Source organism: Rhinolophus sinicus, linkage group LG15, assembly GCF_036562045.2.
Source record: "Rhinolophus sinicus isolate RSC01 linkage group LG15, ASM3656204v1, whole genome shotgun sequence".
Classification (NCBI taxonomy): Eukaryota; Metazoa; Chordata; class Mammalia; order Chiroptera; family Rhinolophidae; genus Rhinolophus; species Rhinolophus sinicus.
Window position 1 is genome coordinate 27,125,756 of NC_133764.1, and position 18,587 is coordinate 27,144,342.

General features: G+C 38.9%; 1 protein-coding gene and 1 pseudogene across 4 annotated transcripts in view; both read right to left on the reverse strand.

Annotated features, from left to right (window-relative positions):
• Positions 1-18,587, reverse strand: part of KANSL1 (KAT8 regulatory NSL complex subunit 1) — a 158,342-nt gene that overhangs the window by 109,179 nt on the left and 30,576 nt on the right. For all 4 annotated transcript variants that reach the window (XM_074320695.1, XM_074320694.1, XM_019732940.2 and 1 more), the window contains one exon: positions 6,673-8,041. In XM_074320695.1, the coding sequence (XP_074176796.1) occupies positions 6,673-7,958 (1,286 nt within the window). In that variant the 5' untranslated portion in view covers positions 7,959-8,041. The remainder of the gene's footprint in view (positions 1-6,672; positions 8,042-18,587) is intronic.
• Positions 4,624-4,742, reverse strand: LOC141569113 (U4 spliceosomal RNA; annotated as a pseudogene).

The following is an 18,587-nucleotide window of genomic DNA, read 5'->3' on the forward strand; positions in this document are numbered from 1 at the left end:
CCTCCCCTATATGTTCCTTCCCCGTCTCAACACATCCATCCAGTCTAGTTACTCCTGACAAAAACCTGGGAATCACCCATAATACCTCTTCCCTCTTTCTCATTGCATCCAAATAATCACAGGTTCCAGTCACCCAACTTCCAAAATCCAATTCTCTCACTCTTCCCTGACAAAGACTGAGGCCCCCATTTTCTCTTGCCTGGCTCACCCCAACAGCTTACTAACTAGTCTTCCACAATCCACATCCATTCCTCTCTTCACACAAAGAAGGGTCTTAAACAAAAAAAAAGTCCAATTTATGTAAACCCTGTGTCAACCGGAGATCACCTGTAGGGCCACCTGTACGTTCTGGCTTCTAGCTCCTAGCTCCTTCCTCACCTCTCCTTACACTTAGTTCTAGAAAGTGTCAAGCACCTCCCACTCCCAAGGCCTTAGCATATACGCTGTTTCCTCACTCAGTAACACACTCTTCTTCACCACCAGCTAATGGTTCAGGTCTCAGCTTACATGTTACTTCTTCAGGATACTTGCTACGACACCCTCACCCATCTTAACTAGATGCTTCTGATATGCACCCTCATAGTACTCTGAATTTCATTTCTGTGACACCCACACCTTTGTAAATATATTATTACCTATGTGATTACTTGTTTAGATAATTAATCTGCCTTTTTATTTTTAACCTACATTCCCCATGAGGGCATAGCAGGGATTGTCTCTCTCTTATTCACCACTATATATCCCTAGCAACTAGCACCTCAGCATTCAGTACATCTGATAAATTAATTAATAAATTCCAGTCTCCAAAGTGAATCTTTAAGCCTTCTCTCTGTACAAGTCAACTCTTCCCTCTCTGTTCATAGAGAATTACCTGGAAGCCCCTTTCCTGATTTTTTAACACTGCTGAAACTTGTAAGAAATACAGAAACCTTCATTTTTAAGATTCTAGTAAATAACCTGAACCCTCATGAGCTATTAGGGTTATTTTATAAACTGCATTCTTATAGTAACCCAAAATTGAAACTTCAGTCATCTATGATGATCCCTCTTTCACTAACCTCTATACCCACTGCTAAGACCCCTAAATCTACTTCCGCATCATCTCTGGAATTTTCTCTTCTCCTTTTTACACTAGATTTATCACCCTTACCTATATGACTAGATCTTTAAAATATCCCCCCTCTAGCCACCAAAACCCCACATCTTTTAGCCTCTGTCCCCTGTGTATGCTGTGCCTTTTACTTGTACTGACCTATCTCAGTAGGCCACAACCAAAAGAAAACTTTCTATCAATACCCTTGTCACCTTCAAGGCTCATTTCTAATATCTTTTCGTTCCAATGCCATCAACCAGCTGGGATCTCGTCCTACTTCATTCGTACCTCCTAGCATTTACTTTATATGCTACGTGCCAGGCACTATTCTAAGTATTCATCTTTGTCTTACCATATCTTCCACTCCACATCAAATCTATAAATTTGTAGAGACTCGGTGTATTTACCTATGGCATCTCTTGTGTCTCACACATTTGTTCATTCAGCAAGTACTTATTACATGACCCCTTTAACACTATCATAAAACAGTACTTAAACTCAACTTTAGAGAATGAAAACACCAGTCACAGGGGCAACAGAAAACATTTGTAGCAACTACATCTGCAGCAAATGGGTAACCCAAATTCCTGTTGCCTAACTTCTTTCCCTCAGAATCACACAAGAAGCACCAAGAATAATTCTTACTATCGATATATATTCTCAGGAAAAGGGGGAGGGGAGTAAGGAAGTAGAAGTAAATACAGAAGTTCCTGTTTCTGCCACTGGATGTCACATGCAGGCTAACAGAAAAACGAGGGGCATTAAATCAAAGGTGTTCAGCAAATGCAAGTTTACTCAGCTCTGAAGTAACTTCTAGAACACAATGGAATTATTCTCACATGTATCCCACACACTAAGAAATACAATAACAACTTTAATGGACAAAAAAACCCCATGGCATTAAAAGAATCAAAGCTCTAAGTCACAAACCAAGAAAGCTGTTTTGTTTCAATTTACACCAGGGGACTTACAGGGACTTTTGCCTCAGTTTCCCCACGTGCAAACAAACAAAGGAGCTGAGAAGAGCTCCATCAATGTTATTTAAAGATAGAGTAGCGCAATTTGCAGTAGTTTGAGCCCTGGAGATCATCTAGTTTTGATTCCCTCATTTTTTTTTTTTTTTAGAAAATGGTTATATGATTAGCCCTACAGCAGTTTGTAGAAGAATGGTTAGATCTTAGGTCTCCTGGCTAATATTCCTCTCACTCCATCATTCTGTGAAAGGATAAGGAATAGGAAAATAAGCACAAATCAAGTTGACTTTGGCAATATCACCTGTGTATACTTAATAAATGCAAGTAGGAGCTACAACACAAAGCATTTCAGAGTACCTGAAATAGCAAAACCTACAAACACACTAGTAAATTCACTGTATCTGGAAGTCTTCATCAACAACTCCAAGAGGGTGAAATTCCCCAGAAGTAAAGGAAAGTCACTGCAATCAAGACAACCCAAAAATCAAATAACTTTTTTATTGTCACTAAACTGAGCATTTATTTTTACCCATCCTGATCTGGAATAGATTCCAGGAGGCTATCTGACCAATAATACAGGCTAGAATAAATTAAACCAGAAATAAAAACATGAAAATAAAACAAGATCAAGGAGAACAAAATGAAGCCAAGAATGAGGCTTAAAAAAAGGTGCAGCAAGACCTACAAGCTTGGCTCTAGACTTCCAAAAGCCAACAGGAAAACAGAAACCTACTGAACAACACAAATTACAGCATCCAGGTGATAAAAACAGACTTAAAAGCTTAAGAAAAAGTACAATTACTCTTAGTTGCGTATCTTTCTCCCTGAGGTCCTTACAAAAAAGGCATTGTTTAATATACCGGGGTGCCAAAAAAAAATGTATACAAGTGGACACTTTGGTCAACATTACTCAAGCAGTAGTTCGCCAATTAATGAGAAGTGTCTGGACACTGATGGTAACCACTTTGAGCACCTCTTGTAATTGCAGAAGTCAAACGTGACTTGTATTCATCTTTTGTTATCAGTATATATTGAGTATGGCAATTTTAATACAGTTTTCCTGTCTTAAATGTGCATACATTTTTTGGGCACCCTCTGTATATGTAATAATATAAAACAACACATATTTCAGTAGTCACAATGAAACATTCTATGGGATTATTTTTATATTACCCATTAAGATAAGCCTATCATAACTGTTCAGTCAGGAAAAACATTGTTTTTTTTAGTGAGGAGAGGTCTGCATAATGTCCAGGTACTAAGAACCTTGCCGATGATCTAAGAGCACATTTAGGAAAATATCTGGAAAAAAGCATTTTCTTAACAGCAAGTACTTGCTATACAAGTTTATAAGCACAAGGACCAAGAAAATGAAAACCAAATTTAGCAAAATGAGGTATGGGTCTAAGAATTCATAACAAAATAGCAGAACAAAACTTAAGAGGGAAAAAGAGAAAGAAGTATAAAGAAAAACTAAAGTCAAGAAGAGAGCACATGCACCGAGTTACATTACATACAGATGAGTTAACTAAATGTTTTTATCTATACTTGTGCAATTAAGAATTAAACATTAAGGTATTTATTTAAACAGCTTCCTTGTTAGTCCCTTGATCAAGGAGATGATGTTTAAATCCCTGCTCCTTCCACAGTGATGTTACTAAACCATAATATAATACAGGACAGACCCAATATAGTACAGAATTTTCAAACTAGTAGTAAATATGTATCAAGACAGGAAGACATGTAAAATATTTTGGGAAGATTTTCCAAAAACAGCTTAAAATAAAAAGGTATGACAGTTTTAAACTAAACATAAAATCAGTAAACCAAAAATATTAATCAAGAAGAAGGAAAGAACTCTAACATGTTTCATCTAGCGATACAGAATTTACTAACTGTAAAGTATAATACAATGATAAATATATAATTGGCCAAAATTGCAACAACATATAAAAATCAATCAGTTGGCTACTGCTGGCATGTGGACTTAACAATGGATCGTTTTTCCTCTTGGAGGTAGGAAAAAAACACAAATGAATTCTTCGTGAAGGCTTGTAATGGTCACAGAACCATCCACTTATAATTTAAGCAACATCATCATTTCAAAAACAATCCATTTCCACAGTCTCCTCTACTAAATATTTTCATCATGGCTGCCTAGACTAAATCTAGCAACTGTATCTCCAGCAGAAGTACTTCAACAAAGGAATGAAATATTAAACAGACAGGCTACTGGTTAAGAAACTGAAACGCCAGCTGGATCAAGCTAATGAACTTGTTAACTAACTTCTTATTCTAGGACTCAATTATAATAGATGTGGTTGTAAGATTTGGGAGGGACTACTAAATCAGAAAGAAAAGGCTTCTCAGCATCCAAAGACCTTCCCCATTTTTTCTTTTTCAATTACGCAATGCCTCCACTTTCGTCTGACCAATTGCTGAAAACCTTAAAAATACTCAGGTCAACCAACACCTGGCTAAATACCTGCGTTAGGAATCAATGTGGTAACCTTGCTCAACAACTTTGAAATAGTTATGTTTTATTGGTGCTTTTAATTTAAATTTAATTATATAAAAATGTACAAAAAGTATATTTACTTTACAGTACTTTTAATTAGCAATAATTGCGCTTCAGATAAACCTCATTGGCTACGATACTGCCACTGCGCAAAGCTTCACAGTACTTTCAGTGCCCCAATTTTGCTTACTTTAATGTAATCTGATGTCAGGAAATTCAGCTTTTTAAAGTATTATTTAGTTAACTGTAAGAAGATTCAACTGATCCCCCAAGTTTCCTAAAATGATCCATTGTTAGCTGTCCTTTATACCCCCTTCCAACGAATGAACAAACCATTATGTGAGCAGAATGTCCAGAACTAAGTACTAAGTGAATGGACTAAGGAGTCTTTTCAAATCACTAGATTATCCCAAGGAATAAGAAAAGTTCTCTCAAGTATTGTGATTTCACTGGATTGGAACAGTCACCCACATTGTTACCAAAACTTAAAATTTCTTCAATACAATGTATCTTGGAAACAATAAGCTTATACAGTAGATGTTTTTCTCAAATACACAAAACAAGTACATGAAACTTAAAATGCTTCAACTACAGTATTTGTTACATGAAATTACTCTAAAACACAGTACATTTCATGTTAACCAAGATTTTTTAAAGCAGTGGTTTATTGCAGCAGTCAGGGAAAGTAATGCCACATATATTGGTAAGCTGATTGAAACTACTAGTCCATTTAAGAAAAGATAACTATGTTATAGCAGTAGCAAGCCTCTGAAATATATTTATTTGCTTTATTTAGATGTGAATATAGAAGTGGACTCTTGAACGCAGGACACTAACGAATGGTAACAGAACTACATCTACAAGAAAGAAATTCACCAAAATTATATACTTTTTCCTTCAAAATAGAAATATAAACCAAAATTTCATATCGAGACACACAGTATATCCACATGGATAATATATACAAAATTGAGAAAAAAAGGAAATTTACTTATGCTTAAAAATTAAAAGCATAGCTGTCTCAGTGAAGTCTCCAGTAAAAACCTTTGTCACTATTTTACTATAGGCAAGGAAAAACCAATTATTCCAACATATCCACCTATTTCAGCCTTCTTTAGTAATCCAACCTTTACAAAATCCCTACCCAAAGAGGAAATGAAAGAGGATCTACTAGTTAACTCTCCTGCCCCTTTTCCAACTTCTCCTATTTCCCTCTCTCATAAGTCTAACACTTTTAAGTAGATAAATGTATTGACTTATCTTTAAGGAGTTATTTATACTGTACCACCTTGTTTATCCATAAGGAGCTGAATGCAGATTAGGAGGACACTAGTAAATGAAGTCTGGCTCCACTATACCCATTTGCAGTGCCATCCAAAACCTATGCGGAATTCTCCTCAAACTAACAGATTTGGAAAAACCAGTAAGAATTTACCCCAAATATGTCAATACACTTAACTTAGCTGAGAGAAAAGAAAGTCCAAATCCAATAAAGATGGACTCTTTCAGGCAGAGAATCAAGTTGTGAAAAAGTGGACTATTTGGAGGCAACCTATAAAACACTCGGAGATATTTTCTGATTATTAGTCCTTCAAATGTAAGGAAATCAAGTCTTGAATGTGAAGACTGCATACATGCTTGGCTGGAAGCTCAATTAAAAACAACTATAAATAAGAGTGAAGTTAACTAGCTCAACTAAACTTTTGTCCCCACCTACTGGAAACAACAAAGTCTGAAGTCAAGTCAGGCACCTACAAAAATACTAATATCCTACGTATTTCAAAGAAATTATTCACTCTGAGAGTATGGGTACAGGATTACCAATAGGATGTCTTCTAGTTTCCTTAATAAATGAGACTTCAGAAAGAAATGAGCAGCTTTTAGCCTACAGCAACACAACACTATACCAGAAATGGCTTCCATTTCTTCACTAGCAGGTACATGCAACCACGTAAAATTAAGAAAAAGACAAATGGAACCTAGACATTTATATACAAAGAATCCCATTCTCCTCGTGGGAATTCAGAAGTCTTTCTCCTTTCTCCCAACATTTCTCAAGAATGACATTTTGCATGGGTTCTACTCACAGGGGCACATGGCGCTGCTCAGGATCAGCTCTGGTCAGTTCTTCTTCTTCAATGTCAGACTCTCCTCCCGAACTACTGTCAGTGACATCTGAATCAAATGCTTGTTCACTGCATCTCAAGTTGGCTATACCACTAGCTGTAAATCTCTCCAATTCTTCTGAAATTGAATCGCTTTTCAGGAAGTTGCTAAGTCCCTCTGAAGTGGTGGTCTCACTGGCAGCTTTTCTCAGTGCAGCTTCAGCCTTTCGAGTCAGCATCAACTGGCTCCTGGGCCTCAAAGATTCCAAGTTTGGCAGTTTGCTCAAAGTTTTCTCTAAAAATCCACCCAGCTGATGCTGTATATGCCTCTCCACCTGCTTGGCTTGCACAACCTGTAATCGCTTCTGTAACCTGCGGGCACGGCTCTCAATATCAGCCTGCCGCCTCAGTAAAGCTGTTATCCTTGTGTCAGAATCTAAAGCACTGAAAAGAATGGAAGACAGGGGAGACTTTTTACCCTCTAACTTGACACACCCCAAATTAGAACTGGAGTCTGTGCCAGGTGATATCCTACTGCTTCCCTGAAGTGCCGGCTGTTCCATGGAATTTACAGAAGATTTGTTTGCAGTGCTATTATTGCTAAACATAGTTGTGTGTTCTACATCAAGGCTTCTATGTGGAAGAGTGCAATTGGTCATACCCCCCTTCAAGTCCCCAGATTCAGATGCCACCACTTCACCTCCCTGGAGAGAAGATGAAGTGAGAACTCGTTTTCCCCCATTGAGGGGACTGGAATTGTCATGATCAGAATGTGTTGAACTTTTAGTCAATTTCTTAGCCAACCCATTTACAGGTGCTTGTGGCAAAGCTGTCTGACCACTTGTATTCATGGTTCTCAGATTTTCTAAGGAAAACTCCAAAACTGGCTGTCTCCCCAACAGCTCAGCTCGGAGTTCATAGGACTGAGATAAGAGAGGGTGAGATTTAAGGACTGTCTGCTTGCTGAAGACACCTTGCAACTTCAATGACTCCTTTGAGGGAACAGGTGTTACATCGGAGCAGAGATAAGACGCCACCAATGGTTGCAGCTTTCCCAAGTCTTCCTTAGGATTATTTCGGAAGTCTAGACTGGGATCCTCTGCAGCAATGGCTTTTCTTTTGGTTCCGTTGGCAGCAATAAGGATGTTGGCGTTGCCGTTATTTTCGGCACTGCCAGGGGACAAAGTGGAAGATGGGGGAGCCAGTTTGAACCGGATATGGTGTGCTTCAGCTGCTGCGTCAGTGAGAGCGGGCGCCATCGCAGCCATTCAGCACAGAGAGACAGGAAGTCCAGCCTCTCCCGGTGCCGAGGCCAGCTCCACGGCCCCTTACTGCCTCCCCAGAGAACAGACTAGAAGAAAAAGAAGAAAAGGAAGTTAGAAATACAAGCTCATTAGAAAACAACACACATGTTTTTAATACAAACACTACTTGAGGCTGTAATCCAAACTCTGCCTCCAGAAAGAAAACAAACCATTCTGGAGGGGGATGGACGGCATTCACACAATCCTGCACAAGAGAAAGAATTCTACCCTTTTTTTGTCACTTGTTACCTCAGATTGCAAGTAGCCAGAACAGAAGTTCCATTCTGAAACACAAATTGTTAAAGTGAAATCACCTGCATTTAAAAGAAAAATCTCTTTAAAACATCTTCAAATTAGTGGATTTGAAGCAAATGTATAAAGCTGAATCCCTAGCAATTAAACATAAAAGAATTAAATTAGTAAGGAACTCCCCAACCATACGAAAAAGTTTGTACGCCAAATGTCATAGGTCTGTGCATTTTTCTGGCCAAAGAATCCAGTGTTCTTCAGCTTCTCACTTCTCTGAAGACAGATCATACTACAAGCTTAACTGTATCATACCTGTAATCAATTTTCTTTTCTTTCACTGTCCTCAATACAGCCCACCTCTCAAATTAATTGCCCATCATATCTCTTTCCCTTTATCCCAAAACTTCTTGAAAGAATAGCATAACAGCTGCCTCTGCACTCTTTTCTATAATCTGGCTTCTACCCCTCCTGCTCCGGCAAAGGTCATCATTAATCCCATTATATCAAATCCAATGGTCAAGTCTGTCCCCATTCTATTCAACTTCTCTGAAGCATTAGGCAGTGCTGACCACTCCATTCTTGAAATTCTCCTTTCCCAATGTCCTTGATACCAAGGTCCCTTCTGCCTCTTCTCTCTCAACTCACTTCCTTGGCAACAAGGCCTCCTGATGCTCAGAAAAATTTGCTGAGCTGCATTAATCAACATTTCCACCTCTATGTTCCTAAAGTTCCCTCAAAATCAAAATTCACTTTCTTCTTCCAACAACTTACTCCTGACCCTGTTTTATCATCTTAGGTAATGGCACTGCTTTAATTTTGTAACCCAAGCTAAAAACCTCAGCCCTTTGCTGCTTCTTCATCCACCTGATCTGGTCTGAGAGCAAAAAAAAATCTATGTAAAGTACTAAGGCAGTTGTTCTTAAAGTGGGGTTTATGATTTCTTGGGAGCTCAAAGACCATTTCAGTGATCCACAAGATCAAAGCTCTTTTCATAGTAATACCAAAATATTATTTGCCTTTTTTCACTGTGTTGATATTTGCAATGAGGGTACAGAAACAAGGCTAAACAAAACCGCTGGTACCTTAGCACAAATCAAGGCAGAGGCACCAATGTACACTAATAGTTATTGGTCATTCTAGTCTCTATTCCTTTGTAGTTTTTTTTAAAGTCAGTTCCACTTAACAATGTCCTTGATAAAATTACGAAACTTATGAATTTTATTAAATCTCTATTTTTTAATAGTTTGTGTGATAAAAGGAGAAGTACGCATAAAGCACTTCTATTACTTTAAGAAGTCTGAGAAAAAGCACCTGTACAACTGCACTGCAAGCTCAACTAAAAGCTTTTCTCGTGCAACATTACTTTTACTTGGCAAAAACAACTAACAAAGACCAGGCTCCCAAGCCCAGGGTTCCAGTACCAGGAAGAAAGGTCCCCATAACTTCTGGCTGTGAAAACCAGTGGAGACTGTGATTGAGTGAGCAGGAGGGCTGCTGCAGTCCCAAGCATTCCTCTTAAAGCAGCCACTCCCCCCACCCCTCCACCACATGGACTCACTTGATGGACTCACTTGCTCTGAACTCCAGTGCTGGGGCAGCAACTAGAAAGGCACCAGGAACATACAGGGAGTAACTGAATTGTCTGGCTCCAGGGTGAGGGCTGGAGGAGCAGCTTTCTCACAGACAGGAGTGCTAGCAAACATCATGTTCCTTTGTTGAGCCTCCCCCAACCCAGCAGACAGACAGACAATTGCCATATCTGAGTCTTCATCAACCTGGCTAACTACATTTGCCTGACCCTGGTGATTCCCTGAGACCCTGTTCTCCTCACCTTGCAGGCATACCCAAGCTGCTTCCAGTGGCTTTTCCATACAAACGGCCTATCTTGGTTCATGCTGTGGACTTATCTGAAATCTCTCAAAGGTCCACAAACTCCAAGCAAGCAGCATCTGGCCTCGTTGTGGCCCGTACCTCTTGCTGAGCAGCCCCAATCCCACACTAACATTAACTGTCCTCGGTTTGCAGCTTGGTCTCTCCCAGGCATCTCCAATCCCAGCACAAGTGGCAACCATCTGCAGATCACTTTGTAGCTCACAGTAGCTCATACCAAGTGGCTGTGGGGAAGGGCACAGGCAGCCGCTGAACTCGGCCTGCAACAGAGCTCCTCCCAAGAGGCCCCAGAACCAACACACTTAGTGGCCAGCTTCAGACTATACCAGAACACCACCCAACCACCTCCACAAATAACATACCCAAAGGGCAGACTGGGCAGGCACCAGACCCTGAAGTGAATCCTGCTTCACATGGTCAGCACCTGCACAAGAGCTCCTCCACTGTAGTCAACAGCCAGTCCTCACAGCCAATCAGCCTGAGGGTCAACCCTCCAACTGACATTCGAACAGCAACCAAGACTCAACTACAACAGGAGGGCACATACAACCCACACAATGGACACACATGGAGCACCCGGCTCTGGCAGGGATTGTGCCACTGAGGCCCCCAGGATACCTACTACATAAGGCCACTCTACTAAGTCTGGCAGACATAGCAGCTCTACCTAATACATAGAAACAAAACCAAAACAAAACAAAAAAACGAGGCAGCCAAAATGGGGAGACAAAGAAACACGTCCCAAATGAAAGAGCAGAACAAAGCTCCAGAAAAAGAACTGAACAAAATGAAGACAAGCAATCTACCAGACGCAGAGTTCAAAACTAGTTATAAAGATGTTCAACGATCTCAGGGAGAACTTCAACAAAGAGACAGGAAACAAAAATGGAGATAGAAAACATTAAAAAAAAAAAGTCAGAAACGAAGAATACAATAACTGAAGGAAAGAAAAACACATTAGAGGGAAAAAACAGATTAGATAAAGCAGAGAATCGAATCAGCAATCTAGAATATAAGATATCAAAAAACACGCAATCAGACAGCAAAAAGAAGAATCCCCCAAAAAATGAGGGTAGTTTAAGGAGCCTCTGGGACAACATCAAGCGTACCAACATTGCATCACATGGGTACCAGCAAGAGAGAGAGAGAGAGAGAGAAAGGAATTGAAAACCTATTTGAAGACATAATGACAGAAAACTTCCCTAACCTGGCGAAGGAAATAGACAAACAAGCTCAGGAAGCACAGCCAGTCCCAAACAAGATAAACCCAAATAGGCCCACACCAAGACACATCATAATTAAAATGCCAAAGGTTAAAGACAAAGACAGAATCTTCAAATAAGCAGGAGAAAAGCAGTTAGTTACTGACAAAGGAGTTCCCATAAGACTGTCAGCTGGCTTCTCAATAGAAACTTTGCAGGCCAGATGGGATTGGCATGAAACAGTCAGTGATGAAAAGCAAGGAACTACAACCAAGATTACTATACCCAGCAAAGCTATCATTTAGAATAGAAGGACAGATTAAAGGGCTTCCCAGACAAGAAAAAGCTAAAGGAGTTCACTGCCACCAAAATAGTATTACAAGAAATTTCAAAAGGACTTCTTCAACAAGAAAATTTAAAAGATCAAAAACATGAATAAAATGTCAATAACTACGTATCTATCAACAATTACTTTAAATGTAAATGGAGTAAATACTCCAATTAAAAGACACAAGGTAGCTGAATGGACAAGAGAACAAAACCCTTACTTACACTGCCTACACGACTCACTTCCAATCAAAGACACAGACTAAAAGTAAAAGGATAGAAAAGATTATTTCATGGGAAAAAAGAAAATCTGGGGCAGCAACACTTATGCCAGACAAAATAAGACTTGAAAACAAAGGCTGTACAGCGAGAGCTGCTGTGAGCAGCCGACCGATGAATGGTGACCGACTGACTCAGCTGCGGCGAGCACAAGGATCATAATACTGGCATGGGCCAGGGAGCTGTGTCCTACACAACTGGACTGAGAAACAACGGCTTGAACCAGAGTGGGTGGGAAAGGAAGGCAGAAGAAGGGAGGGAAGAACAACAAAGGCTTTAACAAGAGACAAAGAAGGATCCAATAATCCCACTTCTGGGTACTTATCCAAAGAAACCCAAAACACTACTTTGAAGGGACATGTGCATCAGTATGTTCATTGCAGCATTATTTACAATAGCCAAGATATGGAGGCAATCTGGGTTTCCATCAATGGAGGAATGGATAAAGAGGTGGTACATATATATAGTGGAATATTACTCAGCCATAAAAAAATGAATGCCATCTACAACAACATGGATGGAGGACCTAGAGGGTACTATGCTGAGTGAGACAGAAAAAGACAAATGTCATGTGACTTCACTTACATATGGAATCTAGAGAACAGGTTAAAGAAAACAGAACAAATAGAAACAAGCTCATAGATACAGAGAACATTTTGATGGTTGCCAAATTGTGGGGCAAGGTTGGGAGGATGGTGAAGGGGAAAAGGGATTAAAAGGTACAAATTGGTAGTTACAAAATAGTCATGAGCACGTATAGCATAAGGAATACAGTGAGTAGTGTAATAACTATGTATGTATCAGATGGATATTGGACTTATCTGGAGTGATCATTTTGTAAGTTACATAAATGTCTAATCACTGTGTTGTACACCTAAAACTAATATATGTCAAACGTAATTAAAAAATATTTTTAAAAATTTAAAAAGGTATTACAAAACAAATTCTATGACCTCATTTTTTTGTTTAAAAGGTAGGTGTTAAGATTCTTTTGTTTTCTGGCTTATGTAATGTTTCCACCATAAACGTACTACTTGTATATAATAAAAGGGAAGGAAGCAAAAAGAAAAAATAATAATGCAAATTCTTAAAGAGCCAAAAAAATCTGAGTAAAGTGTCAGTTAACTTTCTTAAAATTTAACATACTCAGCAAACCGTTGATTAAAACAATTATTCTCGTGAAATAAGTCAGACAGAAAAAGCAGAGAACCGTATGATTTCACTGATATGTGGCATATAAACCAAAAACAACAAAAGAACAAGACAAACAAATGAGAAACAAAAACTCATAGACACAGACAATAGTTTAGTGGTTACCAGAGGGTAAGGGGGGTGGAGGGTGGGAGATGAAGGTAAGAGGGATCAAATATATGGTGACAGAAGGAGAACTGACTCTGGGTGGTGAACACACAATGGGATTTATAGATGATGTAATACAGAATTGTACACCTGAAATCTATGTAATTTTACTAACAATTGTCACCCCAATAAAATAAAAAACAAAACAAAAAAAACAATGATTCTCATTCCACTTGAATCCCAAAAGCTTCACTCTTCAACAATTTAGAGAAAGATGGTCAAACTTAAGCAGTTTTACAAAAACAGCACAATAACTTAATGATAAATCACTTTTTTCCAAAGAATACAAAGCATTAAAAACTGTAATTAACTTATTAATCCTCATAGCAACCTGGGCAATAGGTTTTGGGCTGGGGTTATTATTTCTAATTTACTGGTGGGGATGACAATAAAGTTACATTGTACACTCAAAATAAGAAACCTAGACTATCCCAATTTTTAGTTCATCTACTAAACCACAATCTGATAAATACAGATGAAGCTAATGTACCTGCTGTCACTGACATAAAGATTCTCCAGTAAGCTTTGAAGAGACAAAAGAAAGACCATATCTGCTATAAGGCAAGGTAATTAAATGGTTTCCCTCCCAGTTCCAAGGAAGTGTTTGGGGAACTGGAAAATGTCAAATAGGTTCACGAGGCAAACACATTTGGGAAAAACGTCACTGATGGAAACCCACAATGCATGTACTTTATCGTATCAAATACTCAAATGTTTGCCTTTACCAAACTTATTTAACAAATAAACACTTTTTTTCCATTACAGCTATTAATATCTTGCAGAACACTGTTCTGAGGGATACAAGTTGAAATAAAGTTCAAATATGTGACTTCTAGGGTACCTTCCTGTGCTAATGATTCTACTATTCTAAATGGTCATATAGGTTCGAGGACAAACTTCCACCTAACACAGAGGCACTTGGGAGGCACAAACACCTCAGCACTCCTGACATGTTGTGAATAACTTTTTGGTGGGAAGGTGGTCTCTCCTGTGCATGACATTTAGCAACATTCCTGGCCTCCATCCACTAGATGCCAGTAGCACCAGCCTACAAATTATAACCAAAAATGCCTCAGGACTTGTCAAATATCCCATGGGGGCAAAATCACACCCCCCAAATTAGAAATATTGCTTAGAGATACAGACTCTATGTCTGTATCTTTATATCTATATCTGAAGACATAAAGACATATTGTTTCCAGAAAGGAAAACATCCAACTACTTCAAATACTGCAAGTCAGGACTAACTCCACACTTGCAAATGAAACTGCCTTATCCCTCATGGGTTTCCAAGACAGGACTCCAAGTACACAGGAATAAACTGGCAGCATCCACCTTGCAAAAATGTTGATAAGCTGTGGAAACCCAAGGGGAAGAGTTTGGTCATTTGACTGGACAACAACCACACTTTCACTGAAAACAAAAGCAAAAATCAAATGGGGAAGAAAAGTTTGCCCATAATGTGGCTTCTACTAACCTCTTCCTCATCATTACCTCATTACTCTGCACAATGAAAAGAAAGAGTTGGAAGGATGCTTAGGGAAGTGACCATAAAGTTGTCAAAATTTCAGCTGAAACTTGGAAATTAGCTAAAATTTCATTATGTAAAAGCCTCAGGCAAGAGACTGTAACATGGCATTCTCGTGACAAGAAATGGCATGGGCAAAGGCAAGACCGGGGGGGACACAGACTTATCCTGGAGGTTAAAAGAAATGATCAATTTGTTTGAAATGTAAAGAATATTTTAATAGAGGAAGCAGTATAGAAAAAGGTGGAAAGGCAGTTTGAAGCCAGTTCATTAATGGACAACCTTAAATAGCCAACTTTACCCAGACTTAAAGGCAGCACAATGTCATTAAAGGTTTTTCACATGGGAGTGACACATCGACCGGTGCTTTAGAGAGACCAGTTGGATGGGATGGATTAAAAGAAAGTAAAAAGGCAAAGACCAATGAAGAAGCTACTGTAATAATCCAGACAGGATGTAACAAGAACCTCAACTAAAGTGGTCACCACAGTACAATGGTCAAAGTCTCCTCCAAGTTTAAATCCAGAAATTGGAAGTGGCTAAAGTGTGCAGAAGAGCCAAATAAGTGACACGAACGTAAAATGTACAGGTTCTTAAAGACAAGAGAGAAGGCTCTCTTTTCCTTCATAACTTCATCTTCTTTACGATGAAATCTTTCCATTTACTCCTCCTCATAAAGCAATTCAGGTTTGGTATATCCCCTCTATTCCTAACACCAACAACGCAAACCCAGCCAGGCGTGCCTTAGGCCTCTGATCCATTCCACACCTATTTATCACCTCACTTCTCTGCCCAGAATAGCTCCTGGTGCCTTTTTCATGAGTCAAAATTCTCCAAGATGAAACTTAACATTTTTGCTGCGACATTCATCTATAGTCAAATTATTTCCATGTCACTGACTGAGATGTTCGACTTTACCCCATGAGCTCAGTGTCCCAGGAAGGAAGTTTAGGAAAGCAGATGTATATTTTTGCGTTTTCCAAGAATGAATAACAATAGGAAATGTTTATACTTTAATCATTTATTTTAATAAAATGTAGGACCTTAACTGTATTTACTTAAATATATAAATACTGTAATTATTTTCTGTGGATTTTTGACGCATTTTGGAGAACTTGAAATCAATTAACGGAGTGAAAAGGTTAAAACAATATCAAAGCAAGTGTATCAGGCAGTGTGAACCTAGAACTGTCCTGATTCCCAATTCCATAATCTTCGTCTGTGCTGCTGTTTGTACTTAGAAGGCCCTCTACCCTTCAAGCCCAAAACTTAATTCTTCAATACACAGTATCTCTACAAAAACTTTTCCAGACTATTCAGATTCACACTGCTTTCTTCCTAAATTGTACAATGCACTTCAAGTCACCATCACTCAATCCAAACATCTGAATGCTCCCTAATTGTCAATTTATTAATTCTAGTTCCAAGACAGGCAACATTCTTTAGTATCCTTCTTTTTCATGCCATCTTTATCTAGAAGTTGGTACAGAGAAAACACTGTAAGCACTTACTGACTAGGCTAGAATAGTCAAAACAGATTTCGCTGAGGTAGGGCTTCAGAAAAAGATGAGGAAACTCCAACCAAGAAACAGACATAATCAAAATAATGAGAAAGGATTTGGGAGATGATCCTCCAAACAATTTGGATGAACCAAGTGGTACATGTACAGCTTCTTAGGAAGAGCGAGAGGACGAAAGCAGTGATTTGTGATGATGTACTGAAAATATTATAGGACACACTAGAAAGCATTTTTTTTTTACATGGAAACAAATGTAGACATGTTATGAAATACAATAGGGAGGCTTAATTTTTATTATAAAATAAATAATGTGGACCTCATCAACCCAGTCCCTAACCCTTTCCAATGCCAACAGGGCTTCCTAAATGAAAAAGTTTTATAATTACTAAGAGAATTGTAGCTCTGACTGGAGGATTGGTTATTATTATGACTACTGCTCACTAACATTAATTGACCTTTACTATGTTAGTCACTGTGCTAAGTGTTTTTACACGTGTTCTCATTTAATCTTCATAATAACACTGGAAGGCAAGTACTCTTATTCTCATTTTATAGATCAGGAAACTTGATGTTCAGAAGTTATGTGCCCAAAATCACACAACTCCTAAGTTTCAGAGGCAGGTTCAAATCCCTAATTATAAAGCCCATGCTTTTTTAACCACTGTACTAAGTAGTTTCAGGCTAGGTTTAAATTGGAAAGGCTTTAACTAATAGTTACTAGATTTCGAATTTTAGTCTTTAGAGGAAAGTCAATGAGGGAATACCAACCGATTATCTCCAATAAACCTTTTATTATAATACCCATAATATTAAAAGCACCACACTAAGTGCTTACAATGATGACAAGGACCAGTAAAGACACACGCTACTGTGTGATCAGGGAATCCCAGGAGACCATATTAGAGGAACTTCACACAGGCTGAAAGTGGGTGGGGATCACAGAAGGCCTCCCAGAGGGAACATCTAAGTTGAAAGCTAAAGAATGAGCAGGGTCCAGCATCACCCATACTGCTTACTTCAAGCATCCCATATCCAAAACCCATTCCCTACCCCCAACACCAAATACAAAACCAATTCCTGCCCCTCAAACATTCCCTATGTGAGTGAATCCTGTTCCCAGTCACTGACTTACCATACATTATAGATATCTCATTTAAACATACACTAATGCTAGACACAAATAATACAAAGACTACAGGAGTTCATGGTCTAATGTGGAGGGAGACATTAAGAATTGTAAGTTTCATTGTAAAAAATAAGATATAAATTAGGTGTGAAGGTAAATCCAGATGATAAAGCACTGTGTTTTGCCTGAAGGGATCAAGGAAGGCTTCCAGGAAGAGAGGACATTCTGACTGAATTTTCAAGGCTGACTCAGGAGGGTTCAAAATAGGTAAAATAATAGGCACATTCATTCCATCCTTAATGCCACTACCTTAGTTCAGAACCTCATTATGTACTATGGTAACGCAGGCAGTAATAATCTCCCAACTGCTTTCTTCCTGTCTCAGCAAGACTTCAATCTAACATCCACTACCAAAATGATTGGAAAAGGAGGAATAGAAGGGAAGGAGGGAGGGAACATAAATCTGACCATGTTGTGCTCTTGCTTAAAATCTTGTCAGTGACACTACGGTAAAGCTGAATCTGAACTCGTCACTCAGCATATTATCTACCCCCTTTTTCACATTCAGCCTCAACTCCAACCTGCGCCCACTCCAGCCGCCTGTACCATGCAGTCCCAGGCACTTCCAGCCCTTGCACCATTCTTCAAGCATGCTCCTCTTTTAAGATTCATGCTCTTGCCAGTGTTCCCCTCCCTCTCCAGTCTTACCTGCACTTCCATGGCACCTGGGCAACAGCTCAGAATGTAAAATAAACTCCCAATTGTCTTTCCCTTCCTTCCCTAGACTCCTTTAAAAAGGGTTATGGTTTGTTTTAGCTTTATACTACACATGTAGACTGGGGCTGGCAGACAGTGAACCAATCAATACATGTTACCGTGTTTCCCCGAAAATAAGACCGGGTCTTATACCGTATTTCCCCAAAAATAAGACGGGGTCTTGTATTAATTTTTGCTCCAAAAGACACATTAGGGGGTATTTTCAGGGGATGTCTTATTTTTTCATGTACCACAATCTATATTTATATTTATTCAAATACAGTCATGTCATCTTCTTCTAGAACATCGTCATAACGTACTAAATGTATCCGTCTGGCTGATGATCTTAACTGGGGC